This window comes from Panicum virgatum, chromosome 5K, assembly GCF_016808335.1.
Source record: "Panicum virgatum strain AP13 chromosome 5K, P.virgatum_v5, whole genome shotgun sequence".
Lineage (NCBI taxonomy): Eukaryota > Viridiplantae > Streptophyta > Magnoliopsida > Poales > Poaceae > Panicum > Panicum virgatum.
The window spans coordinates 19982349-20002770 of NC_053140.1; the positions used below are offsets into that span (position 1 = coordinate 19982349).

General features: G+C 42.6%; 2 protein-coding genes and 1 long non-coding RNA gene across 23 annotated transcripts; all 3 read right to left on the bottom strand.

Annotated features, from left to right (window-relative positions):
• Positions 1-1074: 1074 nt before the first annotated feature.
• Positions 1075-8202, bottom strand: LOC120706868. 21 transcript variants are annotated; one of them, XR_005688481.1, is made up of 10 exons: positions 7769-8202; positions 7440-7689; positions 6551-7163; positions 5995-6052; positions 5194-5436; positions 4710-4797; positions 4306-4617; positions 3502-3668; positions 3190-3418; positions 1075-1407 (listed from the first exon to the last, which is right to left on the bottom strand). It is a non-coding gene; the product is annotated as an uncharacterized LOC120706868 (long non-coding RNA). The 21 variants fall into 21 exon arrangements; XR_005688499.1 differs by lacking the exon at positions 1075-1407 and having other exon boundaries at positions 2827-3418; positions 6551-6674; positions 7118-7163; XR_005688497.1 differs by lacking the exon at positions 1075-1407 and having other exon boundaries at positions 2827-3418; positions 4306-4365; positions 4451-4575.
• A 4460-nt stretch (positions 8203-12662) lies between these two features.
• LOC120706869 (exocyst complex component SEC15B-like) lies at positions 12663-19858 on the bottom strand. Its single transcript, XM_039991610.1, has 3 exons — positions 17147-19858; positions 13726-16523; positions 12663-13582 (listed from the first exon to the last, which is right to left on the bottom strand). The coding sequence occupies exon 1, from the start codon at positions 19592-19594 to the stop codon at positions 17165-17167; it is 2430 nt and encodes an 809-aa protein (XP_039847544.1). The 5' UTR covers positions 19595-19858; the 3' UTR covers positions 12663-13582; positions 13726-16523; positions 17147-17164.
• Positions 13091-14152, bottom strand: LOC120709773 (serpin-Z2A-like). The gene is made up of 2 exons (XM_039995426.1): positions 13706-14152; positions 13091-13582 (listed from the first exon to the last, which is right to left on the bottom strand). The coding sequence occupies exons 1-2, from the start codon at positions 14150-14152 to the stop codon at positions 13091-13093; spliced, it is 939 nt and encodes a 312-aa protein (XP_039851360.1).
• Positions 19859-20422: the final 564 nt, after the last annotated feature.

The window sequence follows — 20422 nt, forward strand, 5'->3', positions numbered from 1 at the left end:
TTTGAATACCAACTTTGTTCAGTTTTTCGAGATCTTACAACTTTTATTTCAGGAACTTTTTCATTTGAGCAATGGTTTGAAAGTTATTTAATTATTTCAAAAACTACCAATTAAAAGTCTTGTCATTTCATATGACAACTTCCATTTTTTTCTCTTAGGCCTCAACTAGACTTTTATTATTTTTGTTATTGCGGATATGCTTATAAAATTTCAGGGACTTAAATCCAGGACAAATATGATTTGAATTGGTTATCAATTCATGTGACAGTGTTTGATTTTTTTTTAGATTCAATTTGTATAGAGAATTGTTAAAGCATTCTGAAAGGTGTGCTTTCCTACTTCGTTAACTCTCATGCCAACTCAAATTCTACCTCATTAGACTACAAATAACCTTGTTTTTCAACTAAAATGCAATTTTAGCCTAGCAAATGATCTTAGATTTGAGTGTGTTCTAGTCCTATTTGCTCAGAAGAACACCTAGTTTTTTATCATATTTTTTTCCGAATTTTTTATAAATATTTTTGAATTTTTAAATTTCAAAACGGAAAATGGCGAAAAGTACCGAAATTTCACTTCCCGGCTACTAGCGGAAAGGAAATTTCCACCGAAATTTCACCGAAAAGGTAAACCCTGGTTGGGGCCCGGCGGGGAGCGGGGGAGGGATGGATCGTCGTGACCGCGTCGAGCGGGATTGGCCGTCGGATGGGGCATGGACGGGCGGATGGCAGGGGCCGGGATTTGTCGTTGCAGGGTTTTTTTTTTGAGGGCATTTGTCGTTGCAGGTTGGGTAGGAAGGAACTTTCGGTGTTGTACGGGTTTCGTGGTTTGGTTGGGTCTGGTCTGCCGCCGGACATGGGTTTTTAAAAATACAGTAGGGTATACGTGCGGCACACACGTGTTTAAAGAACAATATTGTGAAAAAAAATAATCACACTAAATTTTAGATACCACAAACATTTTTAGAAACTATATTCGGTGACAACAAGTAACGAGGTCTCAGTAGTGGTGAAAATAGATAAAATACTCAAAATATGGAAAAAGCATACAATTATAAAAAAATAGGTAAATGATATGTATAAGGTAGTAACAAGCACGTAGAAAAATGTTTTTAAAAAATAATTTCATTACAAGAATGACTACTATAGAAATTAACCTTGTTTATTGATACTGGACCAATCACTCTATATAAACTAAATGGACTTTTGCAAATATTCCTTAGTTTTTATATTCCTAGAAGACTCGAGCTGCTAGTTATGTACTCATGCATATATTTTGCTGTAGAATTTTAATCTTCAGAACTTGAGCGTGGTACATCATATAACTCTGTTTAGCTCCTCAGCTCGAGCCACAACCGCAAATTTGATGCCATCATGCAAGACAATATCTGTGTGTATGCTAATCTAACATCTGCAATAAAAAAACTATAAGTGTTGATGACGTAGCATGAATATTTTTTAAACAAATATCAATAATCAATAATAATACTAAATCACCATCTAGTGCTGACCCTATAGGTATCCTCCAGCATTGATTAAAGAGATTGAAGTTTGTTCAGATGCCGCCAAACATCTAGTAAGTGTATCGTTTGAAAAAAATACATATTGCATATATGTATGAGTAAACAAATAAATGATTAATATTTGATAAAATTGTACTCGTTAGCAATGAAATTAGTTGCCATAATAATATGGTCCTGGGTGTCCGCTCGATGAATAGTTTACATCTCTCATCTTCATAATGGGTTACAAGGTGCTAGGGCTCTATGATACATGAAGAGTATTGTGTTATAGAAAAGCAAAAATTATGATATCAGTGGAAAAAAACAAAAAACCAACTTGGTATCCTTATTCTATTGTTCCACACAGATTAAGCAACCTGTAATTCGCTGGACCAATCTAAATTACTACAGATACAACATCGACCATCAAGCTGTGCCATAGCAGATTTGTAGATATATAAAAGAATGACAGTGGGGTTATTTTTAAGTGGCCAGTTAGCAACACCTGAATATAGAGGAGGGATGCTAACTAAAATCCTTAAGCTTTCAAAATCTTGTACAATTATCTCCACATATCATCAAAATCTCAAAAAAAAATTGAATTTTTCTAGTAGGTGCAGCACACATGTGTTACTAAAAACTTAGTAAAGAATAATTATATATTTATCAAGCGTCTTCAAAAACTATAAATAGGCATAAGTTATTATTAAACACACAAAGCTATGCATTTATTATTTAAGTGCTAATGCCACGGGTTAAAAAAATAAATATATTTAAGTGCAGCATCACATAATTCTATTCAGAAAAAAATAAACAACTATTACATAATCAATAACTAATCGAAAGAACTTATCAAAAGCATACAAACAAGCAGCATGCATTGAATTATTCCAGAAATTTCCCATTTGTTACCATGAGGTAAAATTTTAATTTTTATGCCATAATTAGCAGACAGTAAGTTGAATAGTGATATGCAAAATGCTTTTAAGAAAAAGGTAAGAAAAACTACGTGAGTGCACAACAAAATATCCATAAAAAATATAGGCAACTTTGATCAATTTAAACTGCTATTATAAATGGGTCTAGTTATCAATCTTTGATCCAGGTGGTTGCATTATCAGAGTGCAAACCAGCGATGGATGATCAATTTAAACTGCTATTTATAAATGGGTCTAGTTATCCATTACTTGTAGCAATGGATAAGGAAAAGATCTCGCAGCGTGTGTTTCTCTCGGCGTGGCCAGACATGTTCAGCTGTTGCAAAGAAATTCATGATCCGCAAAAGAACATTAGAGTTATATAAGAAATTCATGATCCGCAAAAGAACATTGGAGTTATATGAGCATCGATGATTAGGCCATGTCTTAGTTATTACATCAGATCAGAGGCATATATTTAAATATTTATTTATAATCACCTCCCTTCTAATAGGCCTCGGAAGCAAAACAGGTCATTATGCAATCAAAAGTAGAGATACAACTAATATCTAGCTCACAGATGGTCACTCCCATAAGAGAATGCACCTGTCCTACTCTGCCAAAGCATTATTATGATATTTTTTTAAGAGACCCATGTAGCACATAGCAAGAAGCAACCTAGCTCTTTGCTTGGCTCTGTTCTTATCCAGTAGCACACTGCTTACTGCTACCATCTTCTATCTCGATCAAGCAGAAACCAGGAAAAAACTTTACCTTAAGTTTTTTCTTCTATAAAATCTGATCCACTCAAAGCTGTATACCCTCAACCTTAGGTTTCTTTCATTTCCAGCAGCACAACAGATAGCTATTGTTCATAGCCTAAAAAAAAACTGATCAGGAGTTAATCAAATGTTATGGGGAATATCTCGTCAGCCTTGTTTACTTCCTCCTTCTCCTTCCACTCCCTTTGCATCCATCTCTTTGTCCCAAGCGAGAACTCCATCTGGGGAATGGAAACGAAAAACGAAACAAGGTGTTACAATTTGCGCCCAAAACCCATCCAAAAACTTGCACCCAAAACCTCACCTTGTTCCTGTACCGGGACGATGAGCTTGTGGATGGCATCGGGCTCTGAGCTCTCCAACAGCTTGGGATCGAACTTGCCGAAGTATTCATGAACTCATTTGGTGCTATCCATGCACATCAAGTGAGTGTAAACTACTACATGTGCTAAAATCTGTAGTAGCATTTATCTGGTTGGAGAAGATATGGAGAAATTTCAGTACAACCGCAATTGTTTGTAAGAGACAACAAAGTGTTGTTGAATAAAAAAAATAATTTGGCCATACCACAATAGTTTGATGCCTGTGCTAATGCTATGGCAACGTTCCGTAATAAATGAAATCAAACAACCAACTGGTTAGGTGCCAAGTTGGATTAGACATTGCAAAAGTCATTACATATTTATGGTTCAGGAAAAAAAAGTAATTCTCTTTTTGTCAACTTGAGCAAATAGTGTAATGCTCGTGCTAACGCTACGAGTATCATTTTAAGTAACGAAAAGTGCTAAAAGCTGTGGGCATCACTTTTCAATAGTTCCACTTAATTTCTGAACAAAGTCTAATATGTACCTTGTCGAAGAGGAGAAGGTTCAGAAAGAATAATCAAGCAAAGGTTCAGAAGGATATATATATATATATATATATATATATATATATATATATATATATATATATATATATCAACAAGCTCTGAATTTTTTAGGTAAAAATAATATTTCTAAGTGTCATAGTTGAATGTTTAGAGTGATCTCTGGGTAAAAATAGGTACGTATGAAGCATGAAAATAAAGCGCGACAAATTAACGGTGCTTATGGAGAGTATTAGTAACCTTTGTAAAAGGGTGTTTGTTTTCTTCTTTGTTGGAGTAGTAATCAACCGAAAGCATCAACTGCAAGTGATGTTTCAAATTAACGTATTCAGAAATGAGCAGTAATAACTGAGATGGTAAATTTAAATGTACCAAAAAATCTAACACAATTCATTCTTCATTGTTTTTAGTCTCATGAACTCATGGTTCATTAGGCATCTCATCGAATGGCTGGAGGGCTGCTCCCATCCGTGCTGGGTGTGCTTCTCTGCCGCATCGTCACAGGGCTAGCTGCATTACCACAAGAGCCTAAACACATCAGCTAGCTGCAGCCTGCATACCCAAGTTCAGTGAGGCACATCACAGGGCTGTTGGCAATGACATCGACACCACAACAAATAGCTCAATTGTGCACAAAGCACTACCTATGGTTGATTTGCGATGGTTGCATGTACAAAGCTTATGCTATGGTACTGTCCCAAGCAATCATTCAGACATGGTTTCCATTGCAGCCTGGCAGGTGATATATCATGTTTTAGGTTACAAACTGAACACACAAATCAACTGATACTAAAATGCATTAGTACTGGAATTTCGGTTGCATTGCATTAAACATCAGGATTTGTCCCTAATCAGCTAAAAAATAGAAGAACCAAGTGATTTCCCACATCAAGGTTTCATATGATTGTCTGAAATTGTCATCTGATTGGAAGGGTTGCAAAGCATTCAAGTACTTTAGGCACAATTGACAACACAAATTGGAGCGTCCAATTCTGTAAAAAATTAATGAGGGAAAAATGCAAGCAAGAAACATTTGGATCTCTCCTCTCGATATTAGCACAGTGAGCGATGTCTGTGAATATTAAAAAGGAAGTACTATTTGGCTTGATTCATGGAGATGCAGTTTACCTCTAATTAAGCACCTGGTTGATGAGAACGTGTTGCCATAGCAAGGAAACACAGATGGGCAGATGCTGGCTGAGTAGCTGAAGCATCACCGATCTCAGCTGCCGTCTGCATAGATCAGCTCCACTGCACAGGGCAGCGGAAGAAGTAGATCCAAGGGAGAGCAAGGGCCATAGAATTGAGGAAACATAGTATTAACCTTCCGGTGTGGAACCAGAAAGGGCTTCGACAGCACAATAGAGGAATCTGCAAAAACATGCAAGTTGTATGGTAGAATTATAAAACAGATTACTTATCAACCGGGCAACAACATTTGAAACATTTGATTCAAATATAGTAGTGTCCAATCAATATATTAAGTTGGAAACATAAAAGTAATTTCTGAAACCTGATACTTCTAGAGGCAGAGTAATTGGAAAGCACATATGAAATATCTAAACATATGTAGAGTAGGCTATGAAACTAAGCATAGTAACCTATTTTTTTTATTTTTACACAACGATCGCCAGAGAGTAAACAAATGAAACTATTATGAGCCAAAAATTATCAAGGATATACCTCCAATCGTCTGGTATGTGAAGCACTGACCAAATGTACACCTTTTAGCCACTACAAATGGATCCCCAGCAAAATAAAAATAATTTTGGCTGGGAGAAAATGATAGAAGAAAAAAAAGACTGCAAAATTACTGCCCAGATTTGATCTAGAAAAAAGTGCATGCTATTTAATATGAAACGCCTATCCCTATAGATTTTAGGATGGTAGTGCTACCACTATTTTATCTGAGTAGATGGCTAAGCATACCTTAGAAAGATAGAGTGATATTCAGCATCTCCCATGTAAGTTCCAAACTGATCCTGACCTGTAAGAAATCCAAAAGGTAAGAAGATAATTAGAGAATGCAATATGAACATGCATTAGCTTGCCTGAAATGGTACCATGCTCTAGCAATCTCATGAGCAAACCAACCTTGAAATTAATCATCTCCCAGATAAGCAAATTCTTACAGAAATTGAGCATAGATGATAATTTCAAGCATATGTTTTAGTCCCTCCTATTTTCTACTGGTGGAATACGGCAACAAGCTGGAACATTAAGTATCATTCGAATACTCAAAGAAAATGTAGCTAGAACTCTATTAAACTTAATATTAAACACCAAAGAAAGTGAAGCACCATCCTGGTTTGTGCCCTACTGAATTCAGAAGCCATATAGATCAACTTCGAAATAATTTGTACATCCAAATTAATTCAACCAAATTCAGAAACACCTGATGAGATTTACCCAGTAAACACCTGATGAGACTTCCTGCATGTCAACCCTTCAAATCACGGATAGAGGGCAGCACTGAGCCACTAACCTTTTTAGTTTCATCTTTTCTCTTCGGAAGAAGAAATCCAATCCAACAAGATAACACACCTCTTCTGAAAAAACCTGACCTGTGACTCAGTGACTACGAGAAGACAAGCTGAACGAATCCCTCACTGTCCCCGAGCAGGTACCCAAGTCAGGAAGCAACAAAGCGAATATATAGTTAGAGGATATTAATATTCAGAATTAAACCACTTCCATCCAAAAAGCACTTTTGGCAAATTCAGGGACTGATATAGCACGCGAACTCCAATAAGCACACACAAAGCAAAAGCTCTTCATCACATATGTCACATCTGGCTCCCGCAAGTAAGCGCAATCTATCGGGAGACGCAATAATCAGCCAACCAAAACAGTGAGCTAAACATCACAATCGATTTAGACATCAAAAGTAGTTTATCCTGCAAAGCAATAATCAGCCAACCGAAGTATAGATCCGAAATCACCAGCATTATGAGTAAAGGAAGATTCATATGACTGATTGAATAAAAGTCATTGTGTGTCAGCTAAATAGCTTATCTTAACCGTACTGTAGATGGAACAAATTGGTCAAGACCTGGCACTTGCGGTGACCTGCTCGATGTCCCTCCATCATTGTAGCACTGTTCACAGCAACAACAACAAAATGGTCATGGCACTCTGAAAATTGTATAGGAAAATGTGGGTGTGCTATGACACTCTTGAATTCTTGTGCTTCTACCAATCCTTTACCAAGATTCATGGAAGTGATCTAAAATTAAAGGATCGCCAAACAAAGAACAAAGAAGCAAGGAGTAACATAGCACATTGTCATATTATCGAACACCTAGCAGGCATGCAAAAGGCAGCTGGCCTCCTGATAAACAAGATGGAGGCACAATCGGAAAGTCAGTCCTCACCGGCAGCAGAAGTTGAATGGCAGGCGGCGAGGACGGGGTCTTGCAGACCTCCGGATCGGCGGCCGAGCGGGCCACCTTGGAGGGCGTGAAGTGGAGGAGCGTCGCCGCCTTGTAGAGGAGGAAGACGCGGAGGCGCCACGCAACAGGGAAGCTGTCAGAGTTGTAGAAGTGCATGACGCCCCGCCGCCGCCTTGCAGAGGAGGGAGGAGCGGGGCCGCAGGAGCCCGGGTGAAGAGCCGGCAGCCACGAGCTGCGCCATCGAAGTCATCTGCTTGTGCCGGCCAGGGAGGAGCGGGAGGATTGGAGGAGAAAGGAGATCGGGAGATTACCTCGAGGGCGAGCGTGACGAGGACGGAGATCTCGCCGGCAGTGAGGTACGTGGACGCCGAGCCCTTGCACCACTACGCCGGCAGTGGGGGGATTGGGAAGGGAGAGGTACGGCCGGCCCGAGCTGCTCCTCTTCCCGCTGCCGCCATGGGCGCGGCAGCCTCCTCCGCTGCCACCGACCGGCCCCGCTGCCCCGCGCCGCAGCTGAACGGGGGCGACCCAACCGCCGTCACTGCCACGTGCTGGGCCGCGCGCGGGTGCCCACCAAGGCAAGGACGGGCGCAACGAGATCCATGGGGAGGCGAGCCACCGGGGAGGAGGGGCGCTCGATCGTGGCCGTGGGGTGGGGGAGGCGGGCGGCGTGCAGGGCTAGGCGCAGGCGGCCGGGGTGGGGGCTCGGCGGGGATGGCCACGATTTGGGGCGGAGGGCATGGTGGCGTCGGGGGGCAGGGGCAGGCGGCGTGATTGACAGGCCGCGGGCGCTATTATGGCAAGCTGCCGGGCCAATAGAATCGCGGGTACGCAAGGTGGGTAGACAGCCGTGCGGTGAAAAAAAATTCGGGGGGGGGGGTGGGATTGCGAACAACAGGATGGCGTGACGAAATCCGTCTGTCATCGTCCCCTGTCAAAGTTTTAGTCTTACATGCGGGTCTCAAAGTGATGATTTGTGAGGTGGGTATAGGGGCTAATTTTGGTGAGGAATGTTTCAATTTCTATGAATCCTTATAATATAGATATGAAGTTTCGGATAAACTAAATAGAATGGATGAAATGATGATAGGTTAAGGTATTATGTTTGAGTGTAATAACCGCGTGACTTGGCACCTACGTATCATGCAAGAACTAACAATCCTCCATTATTACCACCTCATCACCTTTAATTTTGCTACTTTGTAATATAAATCACTGGGTATGCCTTAATTCTGGCATTAGTGTTGATCTAATTAAGCACCTAAGCTCAACTAATTTCCAGCATTGGATGGCATGGGATTACGCTACCAACGTTTGGATCAGATCAAAGACCAGAACGGGATAAGAAATCAGTTCAACATCACAATCGCGTTTGAAAAGGACTACACGTCCCACGGTCTGCAACGAGGGTGTAACTGCTGATTAGACAAGTTCTCGCCACTAATATACAATGGGAAGCTCGAGAAAAACATGACGCAGCCCATTATTACAAAAACAACAATATGCAACTAAGTTAGGTCATGTTTGGATAATGGTTAAAAAATTTATCTTTGTATAAGTTGTACATATAAGTTAGATTGAGTAAAATGTCCTCAAACTTGGGTCCGAGATATCATCCTGATTCCTAAACTTTCAAAATGCACATTCAGATCCTCAAACTTGTTATCGTATCACATGAAGTCCAAATCATCATTTTTTAAGTTATAAAGTGAAAATGTTTCAACTTATGTGGAGCTTATATGTGGGTCCAATTTTTTTTCAAAAAAAAAAGAATTCTTGTCACCTCTTGTATTTTTTTTCTCCAATTTTTCTTTTCAAAATTATTTGCCAAATAATTTTTAAAATATTTTCTCCAAAATTTATCTTTTTTATTTCTATTTATCTATAAAATTTTTGGTCATATGTGTTTCTTGTTTTACGAGTATCTACACATATCTTTAATATATTTTTACAAGTAAATTGTTATAAATTATTTTTGTGTGTATACATTTTGTAGATAATTTTTTTTATTTGAACAAACTATATAACTTTCGATTTAACTTAAGCAATTGTGATTTGGTCCTCACATGATACGATTAGCAAGTTTATGTATGTGAATGTGGATTCTAAAAGTTTGAGGACCGGAATGACACCACGTGCCAAGTTTGAGGGCCGGTGGTTTACTTGGTTAGATTTTTTGCTTTTGCTTTCAAATTCTTTTCCCTTTATAACTTTGTTTGTTTTTCTTCCATTCTTATTAGTTTGTACTTTGTAGGGAACCTAGATTTTTCAAGTGAAAGTCATTTTGGATCTAAACAAATGAAAGAAAAAAAATGATATAATCAGATCTTTTTTGTGCATTGGAAATTACTTGTTTAACTATCTCCGAGTAATAAATTGGTATCTATCGTAAATAATTTACGTGAGTCTAGCCTTACTATCTTCATTGGACTAAGGCTGTATTAGGACACATGACATGGAAGGGGAAGGGCTGAACCGAGAATATAGAGATAAAAAAAATTGACCATTTGGAAAATAGATTTTGAAATACATAGGCGACCGTACCATGAGTGATGCCTAACAGCCTAAGTGGTACATGCTACCCGTGAAAACAAGGTGAAAAAAAATTACAACTTGGTATCTGCTTCAAATATAATTTTTCCTGTTGATGGATTTGTCATGCTAATAGGTTATTTAGCATTCGGACTTCTAAAATAGCTAATAGCTTCTAAATTGCATTTGGAAGCAAACAATGGCACCTTTTTCAATCAACTACAGCGGGAGATAGCAGAGCCTACATCCGGCTATTTTGAACTATGATTTTATCCAATTCTCATGTAGAGCAGAAGATAAAAAGTGTAATATTAAATAGGAAGAGATGAAGTGGGGAGATACAAAGGTAATCTTAAATAAAAATGCATTTTTCCTCGGTTTATTCTAGAATTGAACCGGCGTTGTTCTTTCAGTGGGGCGATGTGTTTGTCGATAGCAAAGCGCCAATGATGACTTCAATCTTGAGGATCTGCCGGTTCAATCTCTCAGAAGTGCTCATAGGGGTAGAGTTGCGTGCGTGTATTCAAAAGATGAGTGTGCATGAGTTTGTGAGTATCTGCGTTTGTACTGTGTTTCCAAAAAAAAAATATGTTCAAGCTCTTACATGACCTTAGAAGTTTCTTAGTCGTTCTACAAAGGTAATATTAAATAGAATGCAGTTTATACGTGGGCTGGCTAGATTACCTTCTTGCAGAAGGAGAGCAAAGGAATATATATAATCAGTTAGGAAGTTGCATCTAATATGCTACATTAAGCTTTCAATAAAACTGGTAAAACTTGGTTTTGGTTGAAAGGCGCGCATCTGATTGGGCGAAGATAGGGATCGCAGTGCATCAGGCGTCCGTAACGCAACTCTGGTTACTCGAGCGGCCAACGGAAGTGCCAGCCCAGCGCTACCAAACCTTCCTGCTCTGCTGTTATGTGCCTGGCAACGGTGGAAACACAGGCACAATGTGGTCTTTAGAAATCAAGAACCATCCCTCCGACGCCTCCAGCTAAGCTCTCCTACACCTGTTGCTAAGCTGCAAAGAAGAAACTTGTCTCTGGGGCTGTAGACTAACGCAACAAGATAAGCACATCGCTGAGGCCTTAGACTAACGCAACAAGATAATGTTCTATCTTCTGTTCCAATATGTAAACCCTTAGAAAACTGCTGATGTTTTTTCTCCATGTAATTGCTGCTAAACCCTCCTGATTTAATGAGCCTACAAGAGGCACCAGCAATAGTGGGGATCCTCCCCCCAACCCCTCAAAAAAAAAAATCTGTTGAAGATAGCTTGTCTGCAACAATATATAAGAGGTTTGCAAGACAGTCCATTACCAAAGATACACAGGCTTGCTGGCAGATTCTGTTTAGACTTTAAAATACGCTCTTACCTTTCTATATGAATTGTTAATTTCTCAGTAAAGCAGTCTGGTGCGTAGGGTATCTTTATATATAGTCGTTGTGCCTTTACACGGTCATATTTTGAAAATTTATATTTTAGTCAATGGGTGGATCAGCTTTTAGTTGAAACGGTACAACAAAACTCAAGTCCCAGATCGACCCATTATGTTCACATTTTTGTATTTGGTAGTAGTTCAATTCATGTTAGCACAGTGGATATTAAATACTATACTGGAACTTTTAATTAGCTTTCTCTGAGGTAGAGCTATATATATGCCTGCTACATGGTGCATGGAAATACTAGCTAGCTATGAATCTTACTTCAAAGCATGGTAGCGTAAATAAGTTGTGTGGGTTTCATGCAAGATAAATCACAAAGTACCTTTTACATCTCTCAATGTTTCAATTAATGAGCTAATTTCCACTATGCATCATATGCTGAAAGTTGATGCTCATGGAAATCTAGCCACACCCAACCAGGAGTACGAGGCATCAGGATGACAAATTTTGCGTAACGGTACATGCCGACTCTATTCTACAATGTTTCTCTTACCACATTTTGCCTTCATAGATTTTAGAGGTCATGGTATTGGAGACAGGCATGGCAGTGGCATCTGACTCTACATGCAAATTAAGCATACTAGTTGTAGAGTCAGATTAGGATTTTTGGTAGGAGGATACTGATAAGCATGTTGATGTGGGTATAAGATATAATGCACGCACATTATTAATACCAAAAGATTACCAATAAGATGATATAAAATCCAGGTTATCGCAGTTTGCTGCAATAATCTCAGCTCGTAGCAGTACATTGCAGGTTGCACAAGTTCGGATTATTCAGAGTATATATAATACCTTGAACCACAGCTCTTGGTGTTCATGGCATAATTAGTTCATTTGCGCTTCATTATTGCCGCAGCAACTTTGAAATGGTGAAGTGGTGTGTACGTTTATTTGCTGGCGTTGGCTTATATGATTTATTACAATAACTAGGAATCCACCGTGTGTGTGTGTGTGTGGGTGTGTGTGTTCACACACACACACACACACACACACACACACACACACACACCAGAAGAAGTATACAAGGTAGTGAAGACTGAAAAGCAGTATGGATCGGATCTCCAGGGTGCGAAAGGAGTGATAAAAAAAAAATTCTTAACGGCATGTAGTGAAGCTACAACACGAGAAGGGTTGGGCCGCAGCAAGTATAATTGAAGGTACATTTGTGGTACATTTGGTTGTAACCAATATAATTGAAGGCATATATAATGCTCGGCAAAATATTTTGCATGTGATGTTTATTTATTTTATTTCGATTCCAACACAAAGTCACAAATACACAGAAATTGAATACAAGAGATAATTATCTGCTCGTCCTTGGATAATTGTATATATCTTTCAGAACTCATAATAAAAACTAGTTAGCCGATGAAACGGATACTTAACTATGTATGCTAACAATAAAGCAAACATGCTATATATTACGATAATTATCATCCAGCTGAAGACTAGTACAACTCTCCTCCATCTTCTTCTACTCTGACCTTGTAGGGTCTAGGACGTGTCCCATGAAGACGACTGCACCAGACACCTCCTCCACCATGCAGAACACAAAAGGATGGTCAGCGATGAAATCCATGCGACCAAAACTTGGGGTTTTCGGTTTTCCCCTTTACGAGCACGCAAGCGGTGGAGGCTGCAGCCTCCTCGTTCACCTCGATAACCGCCTTGTGTTGGAACTTGGGCAGGAGGAGCTCGCCGACCTTGACGCGCCTCTTGGGCAAGTGGTCTCGCAGGAAGCTGCCGGAGCTGGAGTGTTGGACGCCATCTTGGCGACGAGGATGGGCAGGCCGTCGCGGGCGTCCGGGAGTAAGAAGCACATCGAGAACCGCGCGCGTTCATCATCGGAGTTGCGATAGGGTAGCTTGAGCACCTTGAACCCGTCGTGCTCCTCAATCAGCTGTTCTTCCCAGGAGCAGCGCATGAACGGCGAGCGCACGCGGCTGCCGTCAAGGCAGTAGAATTCCCCGTCCTTGGTCTTCTTCTCCTCGAAGGGCTTGGACCACTTGCCCTTGAAGTAGATGGCGTTGGCGAGCACGAGGACTGTTGAGGGATCCACGGAACGTTTAGGGAGGATTGAGGTGATGAGTTTGTTCGTGGCCTTCGAGACCCATTTGTTTATCTGCTTTCGTGCTTCCTCTGGCTGCACAGATCGATTAAGGAGAAAGAATCACATGACGTGACTCCATGAGTAGTAGCACAAACAAGCTGCAGCAGATATCTTTAGAATTGTAGATCTGTAAATCTTGCAAAGTTGTGGTATTGCCTGCGTATTAACTAACTGACCTTCCCGAGGAAATCGGTGGCGCGCCTCTGCCTTGTAGGACTCCACGGCGGCGGCGCGGTAGGCCGGCCTCAACGCCAGCGTCTCCTGGTGCCAGACGCCGCACGCGAAGGCGACGAGCGGCCCGCCGGCAGAGCCGGACCTGTCCGCGAGGGCGCCCTCCGCCACGCCGCGGACGAACTCGGCGAGCTCGTCGCACGACGCCGCGCCGAGCAGGGCGAGGAACTCGTCCAGGGTCTCGCCCCCTGCCCCGGCCGCCACCAGGGCCAGCGCGGCGTAGATGGACAGCGGCGAGAAGACGAGGTTGTCACCGGAGCTGTCGCCCTCGGAGAGCTGCTTCGCCAAGCGGAGGGCGAACAGCGTCAGGCCGCCGGAACCGGCACCCGGCCGGCGGGCCTTCTTGCTTGGCCTCGCGTCCGCTTCCTCCATAGCGAGAGATTAATGTTTCGCCGCGAACAAGAACGGCGGCGCGTAGGGTTAACCTACGTTTACTATTGTATGACTTATTAAGCTCGGTAGTAGTAGGCTTAAACTTTCTCTAAATACGGCAATATGCCACATATAGGTATAGCCGTATAGAATGCAGGATCAATAAGTTAACATATGCTTAGACTACATATGGAAACATGGGACATATGCTTATGTATAAAAATCAATATTGTAAATAGCGGTAAACTTATACAGACGTGTAAAAGGTAACAGTCATGTGCGTTTCCTTTAGCAACATTTAATGACATGCTACTTATACGCCGGCTCTCTGCAACGTCATCAGAAACAGTCGGTAGCATGGCATGGCACAGGATGACTATTTTCATCAGGTTCAAGCATAAAACAATGTGGCAAATTATGAAAAAAGTATTGATGTCTACGGAAAGATCAACGAATCTTGCCGCTACAAGAAACGTGCCTACTTTATTTTATCTAAAACAAATAAGTTGATCACCTTTACAATATAAATCAATGTGCACAGGTTCGAGCATTTTTTATGCCATGACCAAGGTTGTAAATATATGTGCATGGATGAGATGTTTTTTGTGCAAATGACTATGCATAGTCTACCAAAAGATAATGCCAACATGTACCTCGATGTCCTCTTCACAAGTGATTTTGGACATCAACACGGCCCATATATCTTATGTGAAAGGTGTAGAAGAATAGATAGCATTGCATAATAATTGCAAGATGAATTGAGTTAAGGGAAGCCAAAACAGTAAAGCTACCAATTCAAATGAACCACCACTACTGTCACTGTTCTTGGGGCAGTAGACATATTCATATTCTGCCTTAAATTAGTCACAAAGATATGGTTTACATAAATGACTTGCTTAAAATGACAGTTCCTGGCATGAAAACCAACATCTGACCACTAGTTACCAGTAATCACAAGAAAAAGTTTTCATTTCTAAATGCAAAACTTAAGCAGGCCATGGACTGTTACATGTCAACCTTTCCCCTTAAGTCATGGACTGTATTTAAACATCATGTTAACAACACCAAGTCACCTGACCGAAAACAGTTTCAGCACTTCTCTATCTGAGAACTTTGATCGGCAATAGAGTTTTTCCTTTATAGGGTAAGCTAGACAAAGTAGCCATACACAGATAGTAAGAATGGAACAAACTTTGCCTAAATTAGCAAAACTTTCAAGATTCCATCACTGATTGTCTGGGTTAGCGTGCAAAGTATGCCTCTCATGGCCATTAGCACTATTTGGGTGGTGCACAAAAGAAACTGCATGACTGTATAAGCATGATACTGCAGAATGCCATAAAGCACAGGCACAAGAGAAATTAAATGCCTCAAGCTTGGCCATACAATTTTACTTCTATGCGTGGATTGGAAACTCCACTAATTATAAAAAAAATAAACAAATCTAATGAAAAATTGTTCACCATACACATGCTCTTAGTAAAAAAATTTGGAACTTGATTTTTTCAAATCTAAATACAATGTCAAGATAGTTCCATGCCTTATAGTACTGCATAAGATCGTGCAAATTATTACAAAAAATCGAGTGTTCATTAATCATATAGCATATACCAATGCTGTTAGTTAAATAACAATGTCAGGCATAGTTGACACCTAAGTGTTTAATATAAATGTCAAGCACACTTGACTCTTAAGTGTTTAATTTAATCCTACGCTTGCGTAGCATTATTCTACATAGAGAGGAATGGAACAGTGTATACCCTATGGATCTGGTTTCTCTATAAACATATTCTTAAATTGGTACAAAAAAAGTCAATAATGATCTGCAGCTGCAAACAGTCATCTACCTGTCACCACCGAATTTAATACACCCACCCAGACTCCAAAGCCCCTAAATGCAACTAAAAAAAGATGATTCATGTGAGGCGCTGTAATTTCCTCAAGTTAACATACACATACCACTGTTCTACTCAAGACAAAACAGACATTGTATTCCTTTGAATTAGGTTTCTTAATTATCTTTCAGAATTTATAAAAGATAATCTACAATGAGCTAAAGCGTTGAACAGAAATCTGTTTTCTTTCGACGTGAAAAGAAAAGGTCACTCATACTGTTCCCTCTGTCAAATAATTTGCCAGCCAATCCTTCAGCTTCGAAACAATATAAGTACTGTCGTCTCAAAGCAACAAATGAAAAATGTCTAAAAAAACAACAAATGAAAATTTGTATCTTATAATAGAAAGGAACTACTTAGCTCAACTGGTGGGACGTGTCGGTGCAGACCCCAACCACCCAGATTTGAATCCTTTGACTTGAATTTGGGTGCCTACTTAGTGCCACATAGTTTCTCCTAGGTTGATAGTTTTTTCTCTAACAAAATAAAACAATTCATAACTAATTACTGAAAAATCAAAATCAACCTAGGAGGAACTAGGTGCCTATATTAAGGAGAAAATAAATACTCCAATTCGCAATGAGGACAACTTCCTTAGGTGATCTATCTTTACACCCACACCCTCAACTAACTGAGCTAGACTCAGTTCCTAATCCATAGCTACTTATGAAACAGTCACTTCAGTACCAAGTTACAAGGATTAGTTAATCTATTACCAAAGCTTACCTTCATAACTGTCCAAATTAACAATAAGTTGGTTGTTACAAAGGAACTGAAGGGAAAGGGAGGAAGTAAAAGTATCCCTATCTTCCAAAGATATAATACAAAATAGTGAGCTTAGCAAGCACTTCTTCCTCATAGGTGCAAAAGTAACTATTATAAACAATTGAACATAAAAAAATGGCATACTATATCTTGATCATATAGTAAATGGGTGAAATAATTAACATGAAGGTATCCACACATATGAAACATGGAATCTAGCATCAGCAAAATTACAGTATAAGATTAACAACAATTGAAACAGGCATACGCAAACCAGATACAGACTATTTCATGGAAATATGAGGATGTGAGCCAGGTGCATGTATTATCTTACAGGAGGGCACTAGCAGATCTAGCTGGCTTCTCTGAGCCTCTTGATCAGGGTATCCAGAGATTTCTTCTTTGGGTTCTGTCTGGCACCCCTTGTTCCGAATGTTGAGAAATAACTCTCTGACGTATCCCTAAACTTCTCAGAGATGATTGCAACCTTTCTATAATCTAGCTTGTTGTAGTTCTTTTCACGGATCACCGGATTTAGGAATGTCTCTGGACTATTGCTCATAAGAAGATTCACCAGCTGTCTTGCTTCCACAAGTGCAGCCTTCATTTCATTTTTCACGGACTCTTGATCAGAGTCCTCGAATAGGCTGGACATGCCCTCTGCAAACGCCTCAAACATTTTGAGATCAGTATCTATACCAGTGACTGCATTCGCATTGAAACGTTTTACTGAATCATTCAAGAAGAGATCAACAATCCTCTCTGAGATGTGGGCAAGCACTGCCACAAGTACACGGCGGAGAACAGGAAGAGGGAGGATCTGCTGCGCAGTTGACGTGAGCGTCTCAAGATAGATGATGACCTCGTTCGCATACTCATTGCCGCCAGGAGGAGGGTCATCAGCCATCCAGTTGACACCATCAGATTGCCTCATGAACTCATCAGCCTTGGCACGCAATAGCCGCAGCAGGAGCGCCTCCGCAGCATCGCGCGACCTGCGAAGTGGGAAGTCACGCCGACCACGCTCCACGGCGCGTAACGGCACACCACACAGTTGAGCAGCATGGCGTGTGAAAAACTCACATGCCCGCTCCATGACAGACATGTTAGCAGCAACCTGCATTGCCTGGGACACACTTAGACCACTGCCTGAATCCACAAGCTTCTGAATCGAGGCATCCACCACCTCAGAGAGGATCCGACCAAGGTACTTTTTCACTGCTGCATAGGTGTCCCCACCACCACCATGTGCCATGAAGCTCACAGAATCTTCAATGAATGAACGAACAATTCGGCAAATGTCTGGGACAGTGCATGAGAATGGAGCAACATATGGGAAAGCCGGGGTAATGTCTGAGCTCTGAATCCCAAATGCAAGAACATTCATTGAGTACTCATACTCCTTTCTCATGAGCATCTGATCAAACTTATCTGCGGCCAGTGCCTCCGCCACCTGTCTACGGCAATCTGCAAGTAGCAAATCATGGTACTTGTCTCTGTGCCTAGCGAGCACATCAAGCAGCATCCCTACTGGATAACCATAACGCCGCATTGTGGCAGAAAGTAAAGCAGCATAATCAGTTATGAGAAGCAAGTGGTTTGCTGTCTGCATCCTGGAGAAATTATCCTCCATCACAGAGACCATCTTCCCCACGGCAGCATCCCAGAGTGCATCTACATCTGGCCGAGATGAGAGCCCACCCCCTGTTCTGAACACCCGGTCCTCAACAATAAAGAACCCAGCAATCTGTGAGAAGAACACCTGGTGGGACTCGAGGAATGGCGTCGCCGCAATGACATCAAAGTCCGAAGTAAGCTGCAGCTTCCTGTTCTCCAGGTAATACTTCTTGAACTGCTCACCCAGCGCCAGCGTCTGGTGTATATGCATCGCTCGATAGAGTGGTGTAAGGTCAAACGAGGCTGCAGCAGCACCATCTGCAGCATCAGCTGTTGCCGCGGCTGCCGCAAAATCATCAAGGTCACCCACTCCATCGTCATCCAGAGTGATGCACTCCTCCAGCGGTCGGTGCTTGGAGCGGAGCTCCTCCTGGCGCTGCCTGGCAGCAGCCGAGCGGCCGATGGCCACCTGACCAAGGTGCCTCGACGCGGCGCGGATGCTGACCATCCAGTCGGAGAACTCCCTGGAGATCTCGCGCTCGGCGTGGGCGCGCATGGCAGGGACGACGCTAAGCAGCATGCGGCGGAGCGTGGGGAGCGGCAGCGGCTCCGGCCCCGAGGCGAGATCACGGTCGATGGCGTCGACGGCGCGCAGGGCGAGGTAGAGCCCGTGGTTGCCGGCCTGGAGGTGCGCGTTCGCCCGCGCCGCGAGCGCGAGCAGCCGCACGCAGCGGCGGGAGGAGGCGAGGGCGGAGGAGAGGTTCCCCGCGAGCGAGCGCGCGGCGAGGAAGGACTCGAGCGAGGCGAGCAGCGGGGCCGCCGAGGAGAGGAGCGCGGAGTGGGACGCCGAGAGGGAGCCCTTGAGCGCGTCGGCGTCGGCGAGGAGGGAGCGGAGGTCGTCGACGGCGCGGATGAAGTCGTGGAAGTGGGCGCGGCAGAGCTCCTCGATCTCAGCCTCCCGGTCCCGCACCGCGGCGCGGAGCGAGGCGAGCAGCGGCTCGGGGCGGCCGCACGCGAACGCCCGGCGCACGAAGGGGCCCAGGTCCTCCCCGGCCGCGATGGCGGCGGAGAGCTGCGCGAGGTCCGCCTCGGACGGCGCGGAGGCGGACGGCGCGTGTCCGCCGCCCGCCGACGGCGGCGCGTCGCCGGCGAGCTTGCGCCGCATCGAGATCTGAGGAGGGAGGGAGGAGGGTCAGCAGATGAGTTGGGGGCAGCTCAGCAGTTGCCGAGTTTGTGCTTGGAGACTAGTCGACGAAACGGAACGGGAGGGGGGTGGTCGGAGAAGGTGGGGTTGGGTGGCTGGAAGTGGGGTCCATGAAGCGAGCGCCCACTGGGGCCCGCATGTCTGTGACTGTTGAAAGGTAAATTGCTTGCGTGGTGGTAACGGGACGACGGAGGAAGCGGAGGTGACGGCAGGGCAGATGATTGTGTGGGAACGCGCACGGGCACGGTGGGAGAGATGGGTGATAACCGGTAAGACGGGAGGTGGGATGGGTGACTGCAGGTGGGGCCAAAAAGATGGAGACGTTGGTGAGGTACGGCACTGGACAGTGGGTCCATGTTGTCAGGGTGATACGGGCCTGCTGTCAGCTGGTCAAAGGAGGCTGCAGACGATGGGAGAGAATGGCGACCCTCGATTTGTTACCTTTCTGGTACTTCAAAATTTACATGTCGTTTGGGTCAAAGCTCTTGTTTAGATACCAAAACGCAAAATGCAAAAAATTTGTAAATCGCTTGTATGGTGTACTAAATATAGTCAAAAAATAAATCGCATTACACAAGTGGACTGTAAATCGCGAGACGAATTTAATGAGCCTAATTATGATGTGATTAGACACTAAATTGCTACAGTAATACTACAGTGAACATGCTCTAATGATGAATTAATTAGGCTCATTAGATTTGTCTCGTAGTTTACAGACAAGATCTGTAATTAGTTTTGTGAGTAGTCTATATTTAATACTTCAAATATTGAAGATTCTTTTCCAAAAAC

Coding starts and splice junctions, on each gene's coding strand:
- LOC120709773 (XM_039995426.1), bottom strand. CDS start 14,152: ATGGAGGAAGCGGACGCGAGGCCAAGCAAGAAGGCCCGCCGGCCGGGT. Junction 13,583..13,705: donor GTCAGTTAGTTAATACGCAG/GCAATACCACAA, acceptor CGATCTGTGCAG/CCAGAGGAAGCACGAAAGCA.
- LOC120706869 (XM_039991610.1), bottom strand. CDS start 19,594: ATGCGGCGCAAGCTCGCCGGCGACGCGCCGCCGTCGGCGGGCGGCGGA.